This window comes from Carassius carassius, chromosome 31 (assembly GCF_963082965.1).
Source record: "Carassius carassius chromosome 31, fCarCar2.1, whole genome shotgun sequence".
NCBI classification, from domain to species: Eukaryota; Metazoa; Chordata; class Actinopteri; order Cypriniformes; family Cyprinidae; genus Carassius; species Carassius carassius.
In genome coordinates this window covers 2,694,804-2,722,296 of record NC_081785.1, presented here as the reverse complement: position 1 = coordinate 2,722,296, position 27,493 = coordinate 2,694,804, and the positions used below count along the sequence as shown (strand labels likewise).

Here is a 27,493-nt window from a genome sequence, read left to right as displayed (position 1 = left end):
TACAAAAACTGTTTCTGGCAGCATCAGTCTTATTTTAATATCACTGAAATATTATTATTATAATTTTTGTTAATATTTTGAATTAGATTTTATTGTTATAGTTTATTTTATAGTTTACTTTACTTACATTTTTAGTAATTTAATTACTAATTACTAATTTAATTAAACTTAATTGTCAATTCAGTCAATGTATTAGTTTTAGTTTATGTCTTTATAGTATTATTAATTTTGTATACATCACTGTGTTGTATAATTTAATGTATTTATTGTACTTTGTTTAACCTTTAGACAACATTTTGAATGAAATGTTGCTGCTGTTGTTGTTGTTGAGTTTTATATTTGATACATCAGGCATTTATGGCTCCTGTAGTATGATATAGGAGAACTTGGAGCTTTAATCAGAGGCTCAAATTCAGCAAAACTATGCAACTTAATTTAGTTGCTGATATAAAAAAAATGGCCAGAAAGTACGATGCAATTCTTGTAATCAATGAGATCTTCACAACAGTATTATAGACTACTATAGACTAATAATATGTCTTAGATGATATTTAAATGCTTAGTTTGAGTCATAAGGGTCAATTTTTCAAAACTGAGATTTATACATCATCTAAAAGCTGAATAAATAAGCTTTTCATTGGTGTATGGTTTATTAGGATAATAATCTGAGGGTGCAAAAAATTCAAAATACTGAGAAAATCGTCTTTAAAGTTGTCTAAATTAGCAAAGCATATTGCAAAAATTACGTTTTAATATATTTACGTTAGGAAATTTACTAAATATCTTCATGGAACATGATCTTTAAATAATATCCTAATGATTTTTGGCATAAAAGGAAAATCAATAATTTTGACCCATACAATGTATTTTTGGCTCTTGTTACAAATATGCCTCAGCGACCTAAGACTGGTTTTCTTGTCCAAATATAATGCATTGTATACAATGCTATACAGTGATGATTGGGAGACAAACAAATAAATGTTCCTCAAAAGCGTCATGGATCATATTTGATACTCATGTTTTAACGTGATTTTTCGAAGAAAAAAAAAACTATATATTGACAATCAAGTAATCCTAAATTGCTCCAGTAAATGTTCATCTTGAATTATTTCTAAAATTTCTTATCAAAAAGACTTGTGAACCACAACCTGAAGGCTGTGGACATTTTTACAATTATAATTTACAATTAAAAAAAAATAATGATTGCCTTTTGCTTGCTAAAAAAGTACAAACTATCAATCAGACGACAGAAGGCATGTATAAGATTGTTTAAAACTGTTTGTTAGCAAAGTTTTGATCACGTTGATCAAGGAGGCCTTACATATTTGCGATACAGTTGTTTTAATTGGGTTAAGACGACGGTACACTAAACAAACAGCAAAAATAGCATCAGAAAGCACTAATCACGTCCAAGTAGACAAGCCCTAAGTTGAGTGACTAAGGAAACACAGAAATGGATGGTCTGGTGTCTGAGGCTGTCTGAGAGTGGAGTGAGAGGGCCGAGACTCTCTCTCTCTCACTCAACTCTGCGCCATCAGAAAGTCTGAGCGGGACGAGACGGATGATGGATCAGCAGGTGAGACAATTTATCACTCATGACAGACACGAGAGAAACTGAGGAGAGCTTATTCATGACTTCGGATTCAGGCTAAAATTGATATCCTTTACAGAGCTAAACTCCTTTAAATTGAGTAAACAATCAGAAGGGGTAAAAATGCAGAATAAACAGATATCCATCACTGATTTATGCTACAACAAAATGCTCTAGTAATTTTTGGTGCGCATGGCAAGGACACTCGAATACTGTATTCGCGGCATTAAAAAGCGAGCTGAAATAATACCATCAACTATAACTGAGGCGATATCAATATCACAATCTTATTAAGAGACTCTTTATATCAATTCGTGCAGCTCCAATTCAAGGTTCAGCATAAGCAATAAGGCACCAGATGTCATGTTTTATTAAACAAGGGTGTACGAGATGCAAAACAACAATAAAAACAACATAAAAACATCCCCGTCAAGATTCAAATACTCTTACATCCATTTCATCATCACCTTTACCTTCAAAACCCAGCCTCGAAGAGAAATTCCAATGTGTTCATGAATGAAACCAGAGATGTTGACTGCACAAAGCCCAAATCTGCATTTTAAGTTGATTCCGAAAGCAGGTGTGTGTTTTGTTTGCCATTACAGTACAAATTAGTGTTGCATCTTCACACTGGAGGTGATACGTGCTTAGTTCTGCTAGCTCTTGAAGTGTGAGGCGTCTCCGTGTGTTTGTGTGCGAGTAGACAGACGGGACGCAGTGCTGCCACCCCGCTCTGAGCTGGGATCAGATGTGAGGGCAAACAGGTTATCGCTTACTTGAGATCAATAGATGTGCCACAGCAACAAGTGGACCATGATCCTCCCCCTGACCTAATCCCCAAATCAGAGAGAGAGAGAGAACGGAGGGAAGGCTGGTGTGCGAGGAGGAGCTGTCTGGAGACAGATTGGGGTTTGTGGTGTGGTTTGAAGGTATTTGTGGATTCCGGGATGAGCAGACAGGAGGACGGCCTGTCAATCTCTCCTGGATCATGAGTGCTGTGCTTGTTATTAAAGGGACAGTTCACCCTAAAAATGAATTCTGTCATCATTTACTCACCTTCAATTCATTCCAAACCTCCATGACTTTCTCTCTTATGTGAAACACACAAGAATTTTAAAATGCCAACATTCTTCAAAATATCTTTTTAATGATTAGAATGTCAGGCAAAAACAATGACAGAATTGCTCTATTTTATAGGTGAGCTATTAAAATTATATTCTAGAAAAATAAATATAATTTAAATTTTAATTATATATATAACAATTTTGGTTAAAAAAATATTACGTAATATAATGAAATAAATATATGTAAATTCATTTAAATATTTACTAGATATTTATTATATTTGATAATACTCACTAAAATGTTTTTCTGTTTTTCTGTTTATATTTTTATTTCTGTTTATATTTAATTTTCTGTAAAAAAAAAAAAAAAAAAAAAAAATTCAACTTGTGTTATTTACAAATAAGGCCAAATGCTTATTTATGACAAATTCACAAATCACATGCTATGTGCAATACATAGTATGTGAGATTTGGATTTGAATGACTCAAAGCATTGTGTATTGTATGCTAAAGATGCCCAGATGGTAACCATTTTTGGTACATTTAGAAGTTCATGGATGTTTTTAGACTTATTTGATATTATGACATTTCCCTAGTGAAATAAACAGCTTTAAAAAGCCTAACGTGATGGTTTGATTGTTTCAAAGGAGTTTTGAGCACTGAGCACTTTAGTCTGGAAAACAAGCTCAAATATCTTAAACGAGCAAATGCAAGACCAGCACACAACCTTGGGCTGGTTCAGCGGGGTTAACATTACATTTCTCAGATGGAGAAAAACGGCTGTTGAAGCTGCAACCACAGTTTTTTTTTTAACTGTCTAAGAAGCAAATTAAAGTTATGAAGTACTACATTTTAAAACAATTAATGTAGCTAGATTATAACATTAACATGCAAATTCAAAACCGAATAAACAGGGTTTGTTATTGCAAACAGAAACTTCTGAAGAACATTTGACTACACAGTTTTGTATACACATCTTTTTCTGGAAATGAAAGACTGTACATTCAAAAATAAATACATTTACTAAATGTTTCAGTAGTTTTGTTAACTTATAGGAGCATACCAGCATGTAAATGACTCTAAGGTTACATGGACTAATAGTCATGGCCATAAAACTCCAATTGACCTTTTTAAACACTGTCCACTCAGATGTAAAAAAAAAAGAAAGAAAAAAAACTGTGTGGTTTATGTACTTACTGACATATACACAGTCTCTTTAATGTTTATGTGTATATTATAAAGCAGGAGCACAGCTCAGTATTTGTGTGACTGGGGACCCTTGTTTCGGTGTCTCATTTGCCAATGGAGGCTGGTGTGTGTTTGTGTGTGTGTGTGTGTGTGTGTGTGTCTTTAATGTGATTCAGAGAACTGGATCCACCACCCAGTGCAATCAATAGCTGTTTCATTTCACAATCTCTCAACGCCTTATAAAGAAAGCCCACTCCTTTTCTCTCTCTCCCCTTCTCTTCCTACCCTGCAACAGCCAGCCTCCTCCTCACGGCTCTCCGGTGGGTACCGGAAAGATCCGTGTTTACAGACACACACATATATGTGCACGGACAGAAACACAAACACACATACACACACACACTCCCCACCTGCCAGCCTGACTTCATGCCCAGACATTAAACCTGTGAGCACATCCTAAGAGCCCCTGAAAGCTGGATGAGAGACAGCGAGTATGTGATCCCGCTCTCTGAATCAATAAAAATGAGTGAAGCCCCTCACTATAAATCACAATGTGATTTTCCTTCTTCAGGAGAGACGGCCGGTCACACAGACAGATGGATAAACAAACACATCTCACTGGTGCATGAGCTAAACATGATATGCTTCTGATACAGGCTACTAAGGGACTCCCATTGGAAAGACATGAGATCTCTTTAATATTTCAATTAGTTTTCCCAGACAGCAGTGAGAATTAACGGAGGACAAATGAAGAACTTTGCTCATGTCTCCAACTTCTCAGATGTTTCTCTTGAAAATAAACTCAGAAATTTTAGAACAGATCTCAACTAGTGGTCGAGGGCAAATACAATATCAATATTTATCTATATAATACAGTGTTAAATTATGCAGATTTAGAAATAGATGCATGTACATTCAGAAGTTACCTATAATAATGTATAAAGCTTTTAAATTATCCACGTTTCCAAATAATACATGTTCAATTGAATCATACTTTTGATAATATTAAATATAATCGTATGTATTTATATTCATAAAATTATTGTTTTTAAATTTGGAATAGAAGAAATTTATAATTTACTGTAAATGATTTATTTAAATATGATAAAACACCAGATATATATTTTTTTAATTATACATGTTTACACAGATAGAGATAATATAATATAATATAATATAATATAATATAATATAAAACCATTTGGAATAGAGAACATTTACAGTAACATATAAAATATTTAAATATTATATATAACAATATAGGACAATTTTAAATTATACATGTACATTTATAATTTACTTTTGATAATATGAAAATCTGAAAGATTTATATTTTATACACACACACATAGTAATTGATCAGTAATTAAATTAGTAATAAATGATCTATTACTGTAAATTGTACAATTCTACTGTACAACTCTTTTTAAAAAGTAAATTTACTTAAATGTATTAATACATTTCAAGAAAAAGATTTGAGCTGCTATATGCTTTTATTTTACACAATCTTTTTGTGCATAAACAATTGACTTTGTGCCTATTTTGATTCCTCTTAAGTAATTTATGGGAAACGTCAGAGACTTAAATTAAACATGACTGAGAAACATGATGAAACTATGAAAGAGCAACATCTGAGCAAAAATCCTCCTTTAAGATTGAAAAAATGAAATTTCAGTAGATTAAAACAAAGCAGTTTGAACCTTAAAGGGGAACACTTCTGAGCATGTGTTCATTTGTTAACCTTTGTGAGTTTTCCCACACTGAAGGATAAGGACGGACAGATGTTTACTCACAAGGTGAGTTTCCAGGTAGAGTTTGAGGCTGTGGATATCAGCTCTGGGTGGTGTCCAGTTGTCTGTGGTTTCGAGAGCGTCTCTCAGCCAGCAGATGAACTCATCCAGTTTGCTGACAAAACCCTGCAGGAACAAACACACCGACACATCAACTATGCCAAACACAGCAAATGTGACTGCTTTGACATCAAAAGTCTCGAAACATTAAAACCACCATGTGTTACACCACAACAAATAGGACTTCAGAAAAAATAATCAAGTGTTTTGATAAACTGATGATAAAAGTTTGGGAGCGATGGATTGCATTTGTCAAAAGCTCACAATGCTTAAGGGAATGTCACACAGAAGCTGCCCTTGATGTGCCTCCACTGCTGTTGCAGTGTTAGGAAATTCAATGTGCTGGTGTGTAAATACTGCCATCTACTGGACCAAAGAAAAACTATACAGCTACCTACTGAATGTAGCTCAAACAAATACTGGAGGAACAGTTTTACAGGAGACGTCTAAATGACTCCATACAACAAAAGTAGAAGGGGGGTTTCATACCTCAAAAAAGGATAAAACAACCAATAATGGAGTCTATATTAGTATCTATAGCTAGCTTTGTGTGAGGAACCGGCCAAGATTTTTGTTGTTATTCACTGAAAACCTTCCACCTCTGCCACAGCTCTCAAATGTGTTTCATAAGACTTCAGAAGTCAAACCCCAGTCTTTTTTTATACTTTATGGTACTATTATGTTATCGTTGGTGCTCAACAGCACTCACATGAGCAGTTTGAACATACTTCTGCATATGGAAGAAAGAGGATGAAATGAAGGCGAGTTAAATGAAGACATTTTCAGGTGAACTATTCCTTCAAGTCTGTGGTTAACCAGAGGGTGAATGACGAGGATCTGTGCTCTAATTAGAGTGACAAATATGCTGGTCCTCTCATGTTTCGATGTCATACGCCCAAACAGATCAAATACCATTTCATGAAGTCTCTAATGATCCATCTGAATGTAAAATGAGAACATCTCGGCCTTTCTCTAAGGCAGCTCCTACTGCTCATTATCTAACGTTGGCGAAAATCAAAGATATTGATATAAATGACCTCTCCGCAGATGCCAGCTAAAAATCCCATAATTTTATCGACTGCTTGGCCTTCACTGGCAGAAAAGCTTTGAAGTGGGTGAGACTGGCTGTGCTTTTAAAGCTAAATGCTGGAGAGGAATCAGATCTGCCATTTCAGATGTCAAAATAAGGCCTGAATGCATCTCCTTCTGGTTTATTGTCTGTATTGTTGAACAGATCAGCTGGGCCTGGTTCTGGTCTGGCAGACTGTCTTGTTCAAGCTGGCCAAAGCTGGTTGATTAATTTTATGTTGAAAGAAAGCCCTCAAACTATCGCATATCTAGTACATCATCATATAGACCAAAGGAATTCTGTGAAATGATGGCAGTCGATGGAAATCAATAGATACTGCCACTAAATGATTCCCCTGGCAGGGACGCGGTGTAATTCACTCTCATCTTGTGCAGTGATAAAGCTCTCAGAGCAGATGAATATGTAGCCGCTGGTCACAGCATTAACTGAGCTTGTCGCAAGACCTGTTTGTGAGTGTATTACAGAGGGAGGAAGAGAAAATGAGACGCGACTCCATGCCCCAGAGAAAGAACAAGAAAGAGACAGACAGAGAGAGTGAGAGAAGGAGAGAGAGAGAGCTAACGGGAACGAGGGCAGTCAAATTCATATTTGAATTGGACAATCTCAGAAACCAGCTTTCACCATATTCAATACATACAAGAATTGCTCACCCAAAAATTACAATTTGTTTATTATTTAATCACCTTGATGTTGTATGTCTGCTTTTATCAGCATGTTCCCGATGTCTGTTTATATGCATTAAATAGGAATTGTTCACCCAAAAATGATTTTTTATTGTTGATAATTTAATCACCCTGATGTCATTCCAAACATTGTTTTTCAATATAATGCATGAGGAGAATATTTAGAGAACAATCCCACAGCTCCTAATAATAATAATAAATAAAATAAAAATAAATTACATGGTTTGTCATGAATATGTCACATTTTATAATGGACTTCATTTTTTAATATGCCTAAAATAAATAAATAAACATTATATATGTATATGATCTTAAAGATAAGCATCATTTTTTATACCTAATATAATAATTTGCATATAAAAATATAATAATATAAATGCATATTATGATACAATAAAAATGATCATAATTCAGCAGCTCTCCAATCAAATTCTATTGGGGGGAAAAAATATCTGTTGCATAAAATGTGTGTATATATTATTAAAAAATTTTTTTTTACAGTCTTATTTTTAATACCAAAAATAAAGACGCAAAGACAAAGATGTGCAACGAATGTCAAGGTGTGGGGAGGCAGAAGAGACACAGAGAGAGAGAGAGAGAGAGAAAGACAAGGAGAATGGGAAGATGAGTTGGTGGCGTCACACATGACTAGGCCCATGAGATGCCCCAAGAAGAGGCTTCAGCTGCCAGCTGTCTGTTGCCATGAGAATGAAGTCATCTCCAGCAGCTGAATACTAATGTGATCAATCACCTCCTCCTGTGACACGCATCATCTCAGGTGGATGTGGCTGCCTACCTCCACCCGCTCCAGTGAGCTTACTGCACACATGCACACCTGCACTGGAATCAAAGGAAGGATTACAGCTGAAAACTTTTGAGGGCATCCTTCCCTTCACTAGTTATTCACCTCCATTGGATCGGCATGATTGCCGTTGATACTGTTCATAAGACATGAGGAGTATTAAGAAGTAGCCTTCAGAAGTGCTTCCTGTGTTGTAAGGATTGATCTGCTTGGATGAAACAGTACACTGAATGTGCAGGTGATAAAATATGAATTAGTGTGAACTGAAAGAATTCCAGTGGACGATATAAAGTCATGACACTGGCCGAAATGTGTATAATGTTATTGATCATTCTAAATCAGTGGCCATTTACATGAAATTAGCCTCTGTGCTAAGACTGTGTTTTAAGAACTAGTTTGACCAACTAACAGTAAGCCAGTCTACTTTTTAATGTAATTTAATGTTTTTTTTTTATCTTAAAGGAATAAAACAGATGTCTAACTTGTAAGACTAGTCTAAGCATTTTATGTAACCGGCCATAGAATGAAAGCACAAGATATTGAACGCACACAGTATAAGCACATTTTAACCAACCACAGCAGTTCAAGTACTAATGCAAACCTTTAATAAATTATTAATAGGACACCTTCTTGAAACAGTGCAAATATATTTAGATAATTTGACTTAATTTATTTTCTTTTTTTTAAGACAGTTGTGGCAGATTTCAAATTATTCAATTAATAGATTAATTTATATTGTCTTTTTGGGTACTATGCACTTCTTTTTTTTACCAAAGCATCAAAAGTTGAAAAAAATGAGCGGCATCTAAATTATCTTGTTTAAAAAAAGGAAAAAAAAAGATTCCATGCATTCAATATTGTCTCATTTTCTTAAACAAAGAAACTAATTTATATTAATTTAGGTTTCTGGTGTTCTTATGGTGTTAATTTCCATTTGACCACCAGATGGCGACATTATGCTACTATGTCTCTAAGACAGTAAACCAAAGAGTAGAACTAATCTCATGGTCAACAGCCAGGAAATAAAAAATGTTTATGCTTTGATCTTTATAAGTTAATTAATATGCATCATTCCATGATGAACATTTCAAACAGTAGTGTGCCACAATGTCACATTGTGCTGACCTCACTAATTTGTCTCATGATGTTGCATTTAAGTGGCATTCACTTTAGTGTGATAGCTGGGTCCTACATTATGACAACTTGCTTGTTCCCTAATTGCTTTAAATAAAACCATCTGTTAATTTAATAAAATGTAAATACAAATTAGTATATTTAATATATTTTTTACATTTCTTCTTAAAAAGTTAATGTGTCACACAATATTTAAAGATGCATTGCATTATAGGATACAGTATTCCCTGCAGTAATTCTGACGCATACTGCTAATTTCAGCAAATTTACTAAGTCATCTGGGTATTTCCATGCATTCATAAAATTTGCATACTGTGCATAGTTTACATAATATATAGTTCAGCAATAGTAAGAGTATGGTAGTATGCTATTCTGCACATAGAAAGTGTAGAACTAGTCTGACAAGTTTGGGTTTCCTCAAGCACCAGGGTCCTTTATATACATGACTGCATGTTCTAAATTACACAGCTAATCATTTAATTACAGCCTTGGGACTGAAGAGAGGTTGTCGAGAAGTGCAATCCTGTTAATTAAGCTTCGAATGTTAGCAAAAGGCTAAGGTGGCTTGTTAGTTCATTACCCCTTTAGTTATCAGCTGTTTTTAATATCTGCTTAGTGTAGTGACACATATTAGCTGCCGCCTCTATGTGAATGAGGATTAAGGCATACAAATGACTTCCTTAATGATTATATCCCTTTGAAATTAAATCGGAAATGTAGAACTGTGATGAATGTAAGTTCAGAGGGTTAGCATTAACACTTGGTTGTTCATTTAGATTATTGAGTGATTGGCTATGGAACTAACACACTTATCTTACTATTTTTGCAATATATAACATGCATACTAGGACAGTACAGTGATACATTTGCCAAAATGTGCAGTATACAGGGAGAGTACACTGGACAGTATAATGTAACCCACAATCCAACTGTAACATAACATGAAACATGTTTATCACAGAATGTCAACAGTTTAACCTACTATTGAAAATAGTATCCAGTTTGCTGTACAGTATGCCATGTACTGAATAAGTAACAGTAAACAGTATATACTGCATTCAGTTCATATGTCATAATATCCAGTATATATATGGAACGGTTTAAAGCATATACTATACATCATTCAAGAATACTGTGCCAAAAAGCAGAAATCTCTTACCTCTATTTTCGCCCAGACATCATGGTAGTTCTCTTGGTGCTGAATATCTGCTAGTAGCTGCTGTATCAAAGGTGTGCACTGAAACATCATCTTTGGTGCATTAGGCCAGCCAGTTGATATATTTCTACCCCTGGATTCTGGTGTGCTTCTTGCCCCCTCGTCCTCGGACAACAGGTCACTGAGTGGGCCAGACTCGATGCTGTCATCCAATGAAGGTGCCACGTCACTCGAGGAAGTAGGTGAAAAGCGGCCGACTCGGGAGGGCTTCTTATAAGGGTGAAGCAAAAGGAGATCACTGCTGCTCTCCCAATCAGGGTTGACCTCAGTGAGCTCCCAGTCATCCACATCCTGAATCGACTCTTCCAGGCCCATTTGTGGTAAAGCCTGAGCAAGGCTTTCCAGCTTCAATGCCAACATCTCTGTCTTTTTCAGCTGGGCAGGAAGAGCGAGGAACTCATCCGAACCATACCAGTGTTCTTTGGAGCTCCCCGATGCATTGGAGATGCACAAAGCATTCTGGTTCACGATCCAGAGAGAACCTGTGGTGGGAGCTTGATTGTCTGGGCTGGATGACATTTCACGCTGGTCTGGGTCTGAGATGTCCTCCCCTGAAGATGCTGGAGGGCTGGAAGAGTCACTGTAAGCCTGCTTGGCTTTAGAGTGCATAGTCTTTAAGTTTGTCAAGTGCTTCTGCTTGTGGAATCCCTGCACAGCCTCTGCCGAGCGTCTCTCCAGAGGAACTTCAGTGGACACAGAAGGTCTCTTGAGACTCATCTGCAAGATCCCTCCATTCATGGCATGGAGACTCTCAAAGGACTGACTCCCATTGCCTGGATAAACTGATTCCAGCTCCAGCCAGAACTTTGAGCGATCTGGTGTATCCAGAAGGGAGGGTGTGCTTCTGCTCAAGTCACCTTGGTACTGGAGAGGCAAAGACCTAGTGCACCTTGTGCCCCCATCACTTTCCAGATACATAAGCTTTTTAGGCAAAGGCTGTGTGGGAGACACATCACTCTTAAAGCCACTTTGAAGTGGGCGTTTGGAAAGGCCAAAGCCACAATCTCCCTGCATTGCTGAATCTTTTGCACTTTCTTCTTTAGTGGGGACACTGATTGTCTCTTGAGGTTCCTGGGTGGGGGTAACAGACTCTTCTGCAGGTGGAGACAACACCTGGTTTTGTCTGGAGGCTGCAATGTTGAGGAGATCCACACTCTGAAGCAGTTCTGGAAAGTCTTGTTCCAACTCGGGATAAAGGGAGCGTGGCCCTCGACCTTCGGGGTCATCAATGGGACTGTAGTCGCTCAGCTCATACGCAGTGATGCCACAGTCCAAGGAGAAGTAGTCCTTACTGCATTTAATGGTCAGTTGGCCAGAGTCGTCCACTTCTGTCAAAGCGTCCAGCCGAGTCTAAAGATGATCGAGATAACAAAAACAGGCTCAGTCGCAAACTCAAATTTAAAAATGTAATCAAATCTATCCTATGTTAAAAGAACTCGACTAAGTTACGTAAGTACACCTTACTGCAAATGTCTACTAGAAAAGCATGTGTGCTAGAGTTGTCTAGGCTGAATGTCTTTGGTTAAGTGTATATCAAATGGGTTTATGGTACAGTCTCAGCAGAACGTTGCATAACTAACTTTCTGTCCTTGTAAATTAGTATTGGATGTACCCTAAGCAAGGGATGTACCCGCCTTAGGTGGCTTAATTTGGATGATGTTGTGGAGATGTATCTGACCTCGTCGTGATCCTGGCTGAAGGCTTGCAGTATGTCAGTCTGGCGGGTGTAGTTGCCGTTGGAGTCCTGGAGGCCTTGGAGAAGCCTCTCTTTCAGAACCAACACGGACACTCGCAACTGGTGCCAGAGGAGCTGCACGCTCCGAATGTCCACTATGATGTTCACTGAGTAGGACAGGAGCTTCAGGGAGAACTCGGTCTCCAACAGTGCGTGGATCTGCTCGACATGATCAGATATGTCTTCACAGATGTCCTATCAGACAGACAAATGCACAGACAGTCAACATATACAGTATTGTGATCTGCAATTTTATGCATGAAATTACACATCATATGATGGCACTGGATTCATACAGCTCTTTGGAAATACACAATTTCTGAGGATGTGGCTTTCTCACCAACTTCCTCCTGTGCTAAAATACCTATTTCCATCATCAATCCAGAACCCACTGGATATTAAAGAAACACCCTCTAAGGCTTTTTAGATAGAAAACGTCTAATGTTCAGACCAAACAGATATATGTATTATAATTCATGAGAAAGAGCAAAAAGAACAGGGCATGAGTAACAAGTACTTTGTTTTCTGAAAGAAGAGATATTTTTCCAGAATCAGGGCTCACTGAAGCAAAGATTGAATTACTCAACAGGATATTTCTTCATTATACACACCAAACAACATTATTATGGTAACAGCTCAGGTTTCCAGGACTTTTTGCAGTTTTATCATTTAGTTTTGTTTTGATAAAAGGAACTAAACATCAGTCAAGTGAAGACTACTTGTCATGCACCTACTGTACCTTCAACCAGGTACAAGTGAAACAACATCACCATGTTATGTATCCATGTAAGAGAAAATGGATGGACATTTGAGTCATTTTCACATGACGTGAATAATACAGAGGAGAACTCAGAATATACCAAAGAGCCATGTGGTTTTCCCAGTAAATTACCTCTGATTATGTCTTTCATGACATATACTCTACTGTTCAAAATGTAGGTATATACCACACAGTGCAGTTGTGCTTCTTGATATTTTTAAGATTTTTCAATGATTTCACTGGGATCTTATTGGGATATCTAATATTATTTTAGTTGCTAACCAGTTCTGGTTTATCTGGTTTATATGATGTGAAAGTCACAGCAGCGAAGAGCACATTTACGACTGTGGGTCACTGGGTCTAGGGGGCTTTTTTGCACTGTCACTGTGGTACAAATCATAAATCAAGCAGCCCTAGGGGCGGATATTAAATGGCTAGTTTCAGAAGCAGTAGCTAATTTCAGAAAATTAGATCACAAAACAGAATAAGATGATATGGTAGATACACTACATACAGTAGCAACTGCACATTTAAAGAGACCCCCCCAAAATATTTGGACACTTACTTAATAATGTCTGAATTTCATTCATTGTTTTGGATTGTATGTAAAGTCAGATAACATTTGCATTTTTCTCACCAAGTAATGCAATGAGATTAGTATTTTTAAAGTGTACCTTAAGTGTCCAAATACAGTTTGGGTCCACTTTATTGGATCATGTTATGATCCCTCCCTGTGCAAGTCAGGAGGCTCAGCTGCTAGCAAATTCTGACAGTGGTCTCATCTCATCCAAACTTTAAACATCGTCATTTATAAAAACTTTTAATTCAGGAGGCAAAATAGTTTCCTAGGACATACAGTAAACTGAAACTTTCTTTTCAAACATTTTGTCAATTTGATATTATTGTAATTGCATCATAAAAACTACACTTAACAAATAAAATAAAATAAACAGTATTTAATCGCATTAAGTTCAAAATATCAGTCCAAGTGACAACAGCATCTTTGACAACCCTAAATAATATTTTTTTTCTGAAAAACAAACTATTTCAGGATTATGTCCAAAACATGAAAATGTCAGAACCTAAAAAGCACTGAGAGAATAAAGAGAAAGGTGAGAGTGCAGGAGCATTTATAGGTCATGGCAGACATGCCAAAACAACTGCAGCTTGTGGTCAACACAGCACCACCAGAGTTGCAGCCAGCAGCATCTTTGATACGGTGTCGCACACTCCCTAAAATAACACGGCACCACTAAATGTAGGTCAGACATGCCGCCAAAATGCAGCAGGTCCCATACACTCCTGCTTCGCTCTCTTAAAAACAAACAGTAGCGTGCAAGCTGACCATGTTACAGGAGTCACAGATCACCTACTGTAGCTCACATACTATAATACAGGTTATGATGGCTTAACCAAACCAAAGGTTCTCTGAAGATAGTGTCAAGATAAGAATCACATCAAAAAAGATTTAAATATTGAATTCATGAGATACTATAGTGGAAGAACTATTTTAGTTCAAGCATTAAATGGCCGATGAACAACACATTTACAGTTACACTAAGCATTTATAAAGCATTTATAAACTTAAAAACATATCAGGGTTTGTGTTTGACCCTTTCAATGATTCAAATGACACTAAAACTGATTCTCATTGGTCAACTGCTGCATTATAATGGCCTCAAAAATATTGAATTGTCTCAGTTTCTAACATAGCTGTGCAGGTTTCACGTCTCTCATATCACTCTGTGGTATGCTTTCCCCCACTCAAATTAATATTTTATGTTCCATTTTCCAAGGTCAATGTCACAAAATAAACCTTTCAGGGTCACACAAGACCCTGATCACCCACACTCTTTATTTTATGATACTGACCAGTTCTTGTACACAATGTTTCAAAGAAATTAATACAATTCCATAAGAATATCAAGCAGTACAACTAATTTTATCACTTATAATAACATTAATAATAAATGTTTCTTAAGCAGCAAATCAGCATATTAAGAATGAATTCTGAAGGATCATGTGACACTGAAAGGATGATGAAAATTCAGCTATGATCACAGGAATAATAGAAAGCAGTTCAAATTATAATAATATTTCACAATATTATGGTTTTATTGTGTTTTTGATCAAATAAATGCAGATTTCTTTCAAACCTCTTTTTTTTTAACTACTGACCCCAAACTTTTGACGAGTAGTGTACCATTATTACACCATAGTACCAAAAAATTCTTGGTATTAGCATGGTCCCTCTCTGTACTTATTTTTTTTTTTTTATCACTGGCCAGTTGAGGTTGTAAGCGCGCCACAGCTGCCCTCTCAATACCATGTGACCTCTGATGACACAAGCACATGAACACGCATACAAACACAATAAAAGTTCTTCCTTTTACAAATGCAAAATAATACATTAACCTTTTCCTATAAAAAAGACACCAGTTCACACCCTAAAATGTGCAATAAGCAACACCAAACACAAAGCCAGCCTACTCAATTATTAATAAAAGAAACTCAGCCACTCGACTTCACTTCCTAACAATATTTCAAACAATCTTCACAATGTCAACCCATCAGAGGCTTCCTGTTAGAAATATATTGAGCATGTCAGTTGATCCCTCCTCTTACCTGCTCGCTGGCTGAAGTAAAACACGATGAATCAAGGAGAATGAAGTCAGAGATTGCTTTAGTGAGCTCTGCGGGGCATGCGGCGCTGATGTGTGTCAGATCTGATGTCAGATGTGACAGCTCTGAGTGCTTGTGCTGCCTGATATGCTATCGTTCTCTCTCTCCGTATCTCCTCCTCACTCACTTCACTGGCCTGTTTCTTCCATTCTGTCTTTATCTCTGGAGGAGGGGCTGTCTCACCAAACCAAGGGGCTATTTTGGGACCTGACCTCTCTCCCTCCCTCACTTTGTGTGGCCCACCAGCAAGGGCAGCTGCTGCAGGGGGGTAACATCGGGGTTTGAGGCGTAACTGGAGACACTAAGGTCACCGCACATATTGGGGCTTCCACATTGATATTAACATCAACAAGGCTAGTACATTAAATTGTACAGTATGATAAAACCTTTATGTGCAACCTTTAAGCAAATGCATCACAAACATACATTTGCATTTTTATCTGAATTTGAAACACTAAATACATACTGTAAATATTAAAATAATATTAATCTCTCAGAAGATGCAAAAGATTCTTTGGAAAACTACAAGAAGTATGCTGCTCTGACGCAGCATTGACACACCATTCATTTTAAAAATAATTAAACGTAACAAGGTACATATTGTAAAAAAAAGTTTTAAACATTGCCATCATGGAAAAAGCATGGTTTTTGATGTAGTACGTTGGAAAAAGCACGTATGTGTTAATCATACACTACTGTTCAAAAGTTCCTAATAAAAATTACACTAAATAGATTTATAATGTTCCAAAACTTTCTATTCATCAACATATGAAGCACCACAACTGTTTTCAACATTGATAATAAGACATCAAATCAGCTTATTACATTGATTTCTTAAGGATCATGTGACACTAAATAGTAATGATGCTGAAAATTCAACTTTGATCACAGGAATAAATGACACAAAATATATTCAAATAGAAAACAGTTTTGTAATAATATGTATGTAATAATTACATATAAGTATGTAATAATAATAATATGTAATAATTGTAATAATATTTAGAATATTATGCTATCAAATAAATACAGTCTTGGTAAGCATAAGATTATTTAAGATTAAAAAACCTTACCAACCCCAAAAAGTTGCCTTAATTACTCACAGGCCCAAACAGAATCTATAAACTTTAATTCTACCAAATAGATTTAAAAATGTTAGTAATGCAATCTGGTGAAAATCAATCATTTTAGACAAATATTCCATAAAGAAACATGCAAAAAGTGCAGAGCTTTGTAAATGAGCTTTCTATTATGACATTGCAATGGAAATGATATAAAAACAACTGCAACATGCAAATGGCACAAAAGGTGAAGTCTTTAGCATATCTGCAAACCACGCAGACCATTCAACCCACTGTACATTAGAGGAGGCTGAACGAGAACTAAGATTACATCACTCCAAATACATGCCCACGTGAACTGATCTGGTTTCAACAGGGTAAAAATACAGAAGTGAGAAACATGGGTATGTCTGCGTGTGTGTGTGTGTGTAAATCACATTAGTGTGAGTACACCCGGCATCCTGACAACTGGTAAAATGCTATTACATGCAATTAGTGCCAATGCAAGTGTGCGTGAGTGTGTGTGTCTGTGTGTGTGTGTGAATCCTCATACTGTACATCTGATCTGTGGAATAAGGGTGTGTCTGCAGACATTGTTCTGAGGGCTGGTCTCTTTGGGGAATGTGGACATCACAGCTGTGTGCTAAACTCTTGGCGCTCTGACATCCATTAGTGAGTCAACTCTCTACATACTACACACAGCTGCTACTGCAAACCAGACTATTCCACTTAGAATCAGTTCTGTACTATCCATCCATCCATCCAGTGACAGAGAACCTCACGTTTTCTCATTAATCTATGTTAGTGACGCCATCTTTTGGTCAACAGTTTGCCATGCAGTAACAGCAATGTACTTAAATTACAAGCCTAATCACTTATATACAAGCCTTACATATAACCTACTACTTTTGTAAAACACAATTACATGAAAAACACTTGGACATGCATTTTCATATATTAAGGATACTTCATACAAAACACACACACACACACACATACATATATATATATATATATATATATATATATATATAAACAGACATGCACAAACAAATGGGTGCTCATGATTACTATAAACTAGAGTTATACAGTACATTACTGTTCAAAAGTTTTGAATTTTAATGTTATTTTAATGTTTTTGAAAAAAGTATTTTAAGAGAGACTTGGGTGAGTCAAGTTCAGAAAAAGGGACCAAAAATGTTTTAAACAGTATAAGCACCACCGCTCTAAATGAATTGGCAGATGGAGGTATATTATTTAAGTGATGATGAACTCAAAAGTTCAGAGTGTTAATTCCCAGAAGTTCAAAAATGAAGGTTTCCCACTAGTGTGCCAATGGCATTTACAATGATACATACAAAAAAATTTTAACATAAAAAAATAAAAAAAATGGTTACAAGTTAAATACAAACTAACTTTTGGCAACAATAAACATTTAACAAGATGACCGGTGTTGTTTTAATTTAACACAACACAATACATAAATACACATACTGGTAAAAAATGCATAGCCTCAATGCATTGTAAGTCGATTTGGATAAAAGCGTCTGCAAAATGCATAAATATAAATGTAAATCAACAATCATTAATGAAAATCATTAAATGCTAAACTGAGAAAGAAATGCCATAATGATGACAGGAATAACTCTAAATAATTCACATGATCAGTGACACAAACATGTCTGTGTTAATTAGTGTAACTTGCGCAGAACAGGAGGTGTATGTTTGTAAGAGTCCTTTACATCATTAGAGTCTAGTCACAGACCCTCACTGTGACAAGTATCTTATGCTTTCAAAAAATAACTGTTTTCTATTTGAATATATTTTAAAATGTAATTTAGAACAGCATCTATTTGAATTAGAATATTTTGTAACATTAGAAATGCCTTACTGACTCCAAACTCTTGAACACTAGTCCTGATCTTCTCCACGAGATGGCGCTGTATGCTTGAAAGTCAAAGACAATATATAGTTAAGAGCACCTTGCCACTGAACCTGAAAAGATGCTAAATGATTCATTTTAGGAGGAAGAAGAGACATGTGACTTTCTGAGAGACTGAAAGATGTTTTTGTCATCTGTAATTGCCTCAAAATTCCTCCTGGAAGTATATGATTGTTGACATTTACATTCATTTTCAGGGAACATAATACATCCTGAAAGCTCAGTATTGACAGGCAGTTCTAAAATCACCACACACATGAAGAATCAGTGGTCCTATATGTCACAGTCAGTATGGAGCTCACAGGAAGCCTGGAAGTGAGTCACGAGGCGCACTAGTGTAAGAGTATCAGTCAGTGCTGTGCTCTGTGGCCTCTCACGGAGAAACAGATGTGTGCTGCCCGACTGACTCATTGTCTGCTGATACTGAACACAAAGCTTTCAGTCAGCCGCTCACAATAACCCTGGATTCAGCAAGAAACACACACAGAATTCTTCACAACAACAACACAAAGCATCAAGAGAGAGATGATATATAAAGGTCCATTAAAGAAGCAGAAAACGATGCTCAAACAAAAGAAAAGCAGGCAAAAATCTGAATAACATACTGAAAAAAGAAGGTGCAACACTCACTATAAAATCTATGAAACATCTTCAGCTGTATTAGATTATAGACATGACTTCTCTTCCTTCATCAAACCTCAAGAACACCATATATAATGGTGAAAACTACTTTTAAGCTTAAGGGTTGTTCATAAATCTTGAAGGTTTGTACTTTCGGAAAAAACTTTTGCAAACTTTTACTAGGTTCATATATGATTATGTATAATTTCTTGTTTATTAAATAAATCATTTTTTTTTATTTAGTTAAATTACATTTCTTATTATAAATAATTGCCAAATTATAAAAAGGTAGTAAAAAATCATTATACAAATTCTAAATTAAAGATATCCATCCAATTTCCAAACCGTGTGTGTGTGTGTGTGTGTGTGTGTGTGTGTGTGTGTGTGTGTGTGTGTGTGTTTTAAATATACACACACACATACAAACACAAACATATAAACATTTTATATAAACAAACACACATATTCACAAATATATAGATGTCTGTGTGGGTGTTAACTCACATATTTAATTATAATATTTTATTAATCATTTGCATCATTTGCCACATTTATTGGGTCCAATATTTCCTCGTTCTACAATAGCAGTCTCTTTAAGAAGCCTTATTACATTATGACAGATTGCTAAAACAAGATCTGAAAGAATGTGGCACTCAAACTGTTCAGATCAGACTGAAATGATTTGATTGTTAATAGCCTAATGGCACAACCTCACTTCACAACTAAAAAGACATAACCGTGGTGGCAATGACAATACCATCTGACCGATGAGAGAAAGCTGCCCTTCAGAGACACACACACACACACACACACACACACTTATACTAAAAGCTTCAAATATGATTTATTAACAGGACAGGCAGTTTCTCAGACTGGCTGTAAACCGCCGTGACACCAGAGACTGCAGTGTGTTTTTAACAGCAAAGACCATCAGGTCACGTTCCAGCAGCGGAGACACATTCAGTTAAAGAAGAGATTCCTGTAACACATTCAGAATGCACAGACTTCACCGAGGGGAACAGTGACGCAGCCAGTTTCCTCTTCACTTTCACTTATTTAAAACTAAACTAAGTTGCTTTTTGAGCTTACAATATTTATTTCGATCTCAGTTTCAAAACAATCCTCCGTTTCATTGAGTGGCTCTCATAATGATGTGAGCAGCTGTTTATCTGAGCTATAAGATGATGAAGCTGAACCACAGGCTGCCTGATTCTCCCTTGTGAAAGACATCGAGAGGGTGAACGTCTAATTAAAGTCTGCTGAGCACACTGTTCTGATTAAACCAACAAATGTACAAAATGAAATGAGAACACAACGATGTTTCTGAAACATCTTTCAGACGGAGTTCTGTAATGGTTTCTCAATCTGAAAGTGGGGCAGAGGGACTCATCCATGCAGCTGTTAGACTAACACTGAAACTCTCATTATGACCTCAGCATCACTGTATCAAACACGTGTTGATATCAAGTCATCATTACTACAGTGCAACAGACCAGGGTTTCCCAAACTGGGGTTCACGAGTTGATGAAAGTAAAAAAAAAAGTAAAATAGTAAAAATTTGAATAAATAATTGTTAAATCAAAACACTAAATCTTAAAAAGTAGCTTGTAACAACATATAACGTTTCCTCTCAAATTTCTCAAAAGAGAAATATAAGATGAGAAATTACCCAGGAAGTATTTTTGCACGCAGTGTGAAATACATCTGGACAAACTTAATGCAATTTTGGAAATAAATACATATTTACATGTCCATTAATGCACCAGCAACCTGACAAATCCTCCAGCAAGCTATGCTGTGCTCTTAGCAGAAATAGAGTTTGAGTCGAGTAGAGGAATCAATTAAAAGCTCTTGATACATATCATATCTAACTAATCTAGAACTCAAAGATCCATTATGGCTTTTAAAGTCATATTAATTAATAAATTACATATATATATATTTTTTTATCAGATTGTTATAATAGATTTATATTATATTAGGTTTATAAAATCTAACACTGATTCCACTAAAATATTAAGCAGCACAACGGTTTTCAACAGTGATAATAATAAGAAATGTTTCTTGAGCAGGAAAACAACTTATTATAATGATTGCTGAAGGACAATGTGACACTGAAGACTCCAAAAAATTCTGCTTTGCACCACAAATATATAATTTATATATATATATATATATATATATATATATATACTGTATTTTTGACCAAATAAATGAGGGCTTAGTGAATATTAAATAATCTAATCATCTAGCCATGGACAAAGATACATTCAGCATCATTCAAAATATCGGTTACTTTAATGCTACACTCCTGTACTCTTACCTTGAGTTGTACCAGGTGCACATCCACATGTCTATTAATGCTGTCTTGCTGCACAGAGTGTGTGAGGTCTCTGACTCTCTCCGTCGTGGTCCTCAGCCAGGTCTCGATCTCTGGCAGATGTAGAACCACCTTCCAGTCGGCCCCTGTGTGGAGAGGAGGGGGTTTTTGGTACCTGCGGTAGGGATCTTGTTTCTGAGTCGGCCCATCTCCGCTAACGCTGGGCCCACACGGATCATCATGTTTATCAGGGCCGGGTTCCAGGGTGGGAGTCACAGAGGTTATCATAGGGGAACCAGCCTCACTGGCCATCGGTGATACAGCAACATTCATGGTGAAACACAGTGTGATCCTGAGGACGGGGCTTTTGGTTTAGCTGTTCAGAGAGGAGACAAAAAAAAAGAGAGATTTAAAAAAATAAATTATAAAACCAATTAGTTAAAGTGCAAAACACCCATTAATACTAAAAGAGCAGCCAGACTTAGTTAGATATCAGATAGCCAGAGGTAATTTGGGATACAAATCTAATGGTAGTCACTGTCAAAGACAACAGCATGTAAATTGGCTGTCATGGTGAAGCATTAGAAAAGCATTTAAAGAAAGAGATTTCTCATCTTAGGGAATTATTTACTATTTTGAAGAAAATAGTATTAGCGACATGGATGCCAAATCACCAGACTTAAAAAAAAAAAAAAAAAAAACTCTACAAAATGCATATTTGAGATGCTGGGCTTACAATTCTGAAATCCTCCAGAGTATATTCGCATTGCAGAGAGCATTTCATTAAAAAGATGGAGTCACTGATAACGTCATAAAGTGAAGTGAAGTGAAAGTGACATTCAGTCAAGTATGGAGACCCATACTCAGAATTCATGCTCTGCTTTTTTAACCCATCCAAAGCGCACACACACACCGTGAACACAGCCATTCGTGAATGGGCAGCCATTTATGCTGCGGCACCCAGTGAGCAGTTGGGGGTTCAGTGCCTTGCTGTAACGACTGGGTGAAGGAGTGGCAGGATGCAAGTGCGAGATTAATGAGATTTAATGAAGACAATGAGACAATACAAAACTGAGACACAAATAACGCTGGGAGGAATGCACAGTCCAAGATGGTGGTGAGGAATGACGAATCCGGAAGACGGAGGTGAGTTGGCAGCAGGAGAGGGTGACACAGGAACTGCGGGGAAGCGAGCCGAAGGTAAGTGGTGTTGCTTGGTGATGGGTTGCGTAGAGTGGACGGGGTTCCAGGGAAACACAGACATCGAATACAAACATGAAACAACGCTCTCACGAACACAAGATGCTAGACAAGCCAATATATAGGGATGAGTAATGAGTGACAGCTGTTGCTGATTACAATTAACGGAGACGCCCATAAACTAATCAGTGCTGACGCGTAACACACAGACTTCACCCACAAAGTGCAAAACCCAGAGATCACGGTTTACCAACTGTGACACTTGCTCAAGGGCAGGTAACACTCTTTATTATAGTGTCCATGTTGCATACACAATACACACGTACTATACAAAAACATTTATTCACATTTGCTGAAGAAAAAGCCAGTGGCGTCTACTTGTGCTAAAGTCAATGCCACAATGCAAACTCATTACTAATGTAATTATTGCATTCCCTACTCTAACAGACGCTTAATGCCTATGAATAATGCACCATGAGGTCATTTCTAAAGTCATACACAGCCTCATTACCTCAGCAGCTGAGGTCATTTCCACCCTGCACAAATAACAGGAAGGAAGATGATTCTGTACTGGAATAACTGACGCTCATCATGAAGCCATATCTCCAGCATTAAACAGCATTGAATATCTGGGCCACTGCAACAGGGAAGTCAACGATTGGAAATCAATATCAGATCCAGTTTGAGCATCTGGTTAATATGCTGCTTCAGCACCCAGTGATGCCATCCCACCAACAGCATCACAGCAAGCCCTTGAATTATTCAGCTAATATGGCTTCCTGGCATTTACAGCTCATCTGCATGTATTTGTTAAAGGATGGATGAAGCCATCCTAACAGATTCATTAGTTGACATTCAACATGAAAGGGCAGACAGAATAATTTCAGATATGTTTGTTAGCAAATGCATCAGTGACACATGACATACAATGGCACACATCTGCATCAGGGGAACATACAAGAAAGTGTCACACAGAATTATACAGAGCCTTACAGATGTTTAACATATCACATGCATGCATAATTTATTCAAAACATGACATACACACACAAAGAAACATTTGCATTCTCTGTGTTATATCTATTTGCAGACTGATCCAGTACACCCTCAAGAACACTTTTTTTCTCAAGACATGCAGGTGGATGATGTAGTACGTATGCATCATGCAAGCACCTCTGAGAAATGCAGTAGCAAAGAAAACAAAGTTTCCTTAATTTAGCAAAGGAAAACCAGTCTTGAAATCCTCCAACATTTTTCTTTACAAATCCCTGTTTTGTGCTTCTAATTCATGAACAGCGTTTTGTTTTGTCTCCGCATGTATTCACTACAAGGGGCCCTTATTCACCCCCAACCCCCCCCCCCCCCCCACGTATCTGTGTGAGGGACATTTTATTATGGATGTGCGCACTTTATTTCACGTCTTCTGAGCAGTTGACACCCGCGTACTCCAGATGAAAGGCTTGGAATAAAGAGAACAATTATTAATACAACTCTGGTAGATTTGTCTGAAAGAAGAAAGTCACATACACCTGCTTTGAGGGTGATTAAAACACAGGCTAATTTTCTATTTTTTATATTTTTTTAATCTTTTATTATACCAGGCACTCTATAAACCAGCCATCAGTTCTGCTGACTTCACAAAATCCTCTCAAATGAGCAGCAGCCTCTGCTGGATTCCCAAAGGAATCACAATGAAACACACAAATCCAGCTGCATCTTAGAAAAAGAGTCACACTTCAATTACAGTGAACATTTCAATGCTGAATAGCACTTATAAACTACTATGTGCAATGCATTATGATGAATTGTGACATAGCGCACGCATATTTATATGTTTTTACATTGTGTTTTTTTTTTTTTTATAAAATTCCAAAATTACAATTATCACGACTACCTGATGGCTATTACTGAAACAGATGTCCTGACAAATCATATGCATTACTCTATGACAGCACTTTAGACTGTAAGAAATGTTTGGGAAACCTGTTTTGAAAAAGACATTATTTTTGCAATTTAATGAAAATGTTAATGGGGGACAAGGAGTGGCAATTCAGTAAAATGAAGTACTCAGTTATCAATTTCATAATTCAGACATAAAAATGGAAATAAATCACTATTTAAATTGACAAATTAATACACAGTTAAAACTTTAATTGACCATAATATTAATAAATCATTTTTAAAATGAAAAACAGACAGCCGTTCACCTAATTCAAGTTTTAAAACAATAAAATTACAAATTAATAAATATTTTCAAATGACATTAAAATAATAATAATAATATTTTCCCAGTTGCTTTTCTTAATTATTTTTAAGCAAATGCTTTTGATTATCCATTTGTCAATACATTTAAAATATTTGCCATTCAACAGTTCACCTGAGGAGGGGAACCAATCAGCTTTTGAATCAATTTTAAAGCTACTCACTCTCCCAAGTGCAACTGAAGTAGAGACTGCTTTGTTTAACTATCTTCAAAAACGTGAATTAAATTAATCATTTAAAATTTGTCTAATAATTTGTCCATTTAAAAAGTGGTTTATTTATTTCCATTCTACGGCTGAATTATTCAATTCATAACGGATTCCTTCATTTTATTTGATATAAGTGTAGACCTCCAGAAACCTGCAAGAAAAAAAAAAGATACAAAAGTTGTGACTGGGGCAGTAAGTACCTTTTCAAATGTCCAAATATATACTATTTAGGTGCTAATATGTACCTTAAGGTACCAATATGTACCTTTTAGGGTTAAATAAGGTACAAAGGTACCGCCTAAGTGAGAGCGATTGCACCTTTTTTTCTGAAGACTGCATTAAAACATTTATAGGCCTAAACAGGTTTTTTCTTTGTATTAATAGATGTAAGCTCTCTGGTAAATGTTAAATACTTTGTTTACCATTTGTAGAAGTCCATATTTTATGCAGAGTAGTTAATGACTAAAGGATATATAATTATGTTATAATATAATGATATTATGAATGTTCCAGCAATATCACAGCCAATGTCACCGAACATCAGAAGGTGACTGTGCATATTCTCAGCAGTCTTTATGCAGAGGGTGACTAAGTTCTTTATTTAGCATCAGAATGAGGCTGCGGGTCAGAACTCTCTGTGAACTCTCTCTAGCTGAGATGGCATTTCTCTGTATATTTCATGCTGGATGAACTAGAATCGATAGAGACATACAGAGCAGCACTGGGAGTGAATGATGGCAGTGTGGGCGAGTTGAGTGTCTACAGAGTGCGGCTCTAGTAATCCCATAACCCCCACATTAAACCCTTTAACTGCATTTAAAACCTATTTCCAGTCAGGCTGTGATTCACTATGACTGGCATCATGTGAGTTATAGAGGGGACGTTTCCACATGACACCCCATCTGTAGGCTAATGAGAGCGAGCCGAGCAACACAACAGAACTAACCATGAGATTAAACGGAGAACAAAAAGACAGTTCAACCCCAATAAAAATACAATTGTTGTTCCAAACCCAAATGTCTTAAATCACATTAAATCCATTAGGGTGAGTAAATGATGACAAACTGTTCATTTTTGGGTGAACTATTCCTTCATGTGTCAAGCTGTTACAAATTGCCACGACACAAGTGGGTATAGAAAAGAATCACCCCCTTTAAAATAGCCACATTTTGTTGCTTTGCAGTCTGAAAAGTTTTTGTTTATATTTATTAAACCAGCTGTATTTACTCAGTGCAACTTATAACATCCAATTGAAAGATATGACACCACCATGTCAGAAAAAAACAGTAAAACAGTAAAACAGAATCACTGGGTTGATCACCTGAAAATGACTTGTAAACTCAATCAGGTGTACATAATCACACAAAGCCATTTGACTTTTCTGACATGTCCTTGTTATATCTTTCACTCCAATATCAGTTCATGTCTTGTGAAGTCAAAAGCTGCATATTCGTAGGATAAAAAAAAAAAGTTTTTAAACTTCAAACCATTGCTTCCGGGTAAAATACGACTCATCTGGGACAAGCAACATTTACAAGAGAAAACAGTCCAAAACGGTTCCAAACTAATTTGTCAGTGTATTTCGATGTAAGAGGGCAACAGGGGATGGACTATGTAACTGGAAGAAGCATTATTATTATGTATTATGGACTGGTATTGAAGTGACAGTTTAAAGTAAAAATGCATTATTGATGGATTTGTTTCTTCTCTTCACAGGACTTTAACTGATGGACTGGAGTGGTGTGGATTACTTGTGGAATATTGTGATGTATTTAACATCTTTTTGGACTCTCATTCTGATAGCACCCATTCACTGCTGAGGATCCATTGATTAGCAACTGATGCTAAATTACTCCAAATATGTTACTCATATACATTTCAAATAGCCTGAGGGTGAGTAATTCTTTTTTTTTAGCAAATTGTCATTTTGGGGTGAAATATTGCTTTGAAGGAACTGAGAGGTCAACTACATTTTACACTGACTGAAGAAAGTGTGGATGTTCTGGCAAGTTAACCACCACTATGCTAGGGTCATCTGGTCATTGCATACTGGCCAAACACAAATAGCCTATATAGTAATGAA

General features: G+C 36.5%; 1 protein-coding gene across 2 annotated transcripts in view; it reads right to left on the bottom strand.

Moving 5' to 3' along the window:
• Positions 1-27,493, bottom strand: part of LOC132111333 (A-kinase anchor protein 6-like) — a 117,218-nt gene that overhangs the window by 83,790 nt on the left and 5,935 nt on the right. For both annotated transcript variants that reach the window (XM_059518540.1, XM_059518542.1), the window contains exons 2-5: positions 21,743-22,115; positions 12,297-12,548; positions 10,562-11,968; positions 5,637-5,759 (exon numbers count right to left, since the gene is read on the bottom strand). In XM_059518540.1, the coding sequence (XP_059374523.1) occupies positions 5,637-5,759; positions 10,562-11,968; positions 12,297-12,548; positions 21,743-22,072 (2,112 nt within the window). In that variant the 5' untranslated portion in view covers positions 22,073-22,115. The remainder of the gene's footprint in view (positions 1-5,636; positions 5,760-10,561; positions 11,969-12,296; positions 12,549-21,742; positions 22,116-27,493) is intronic.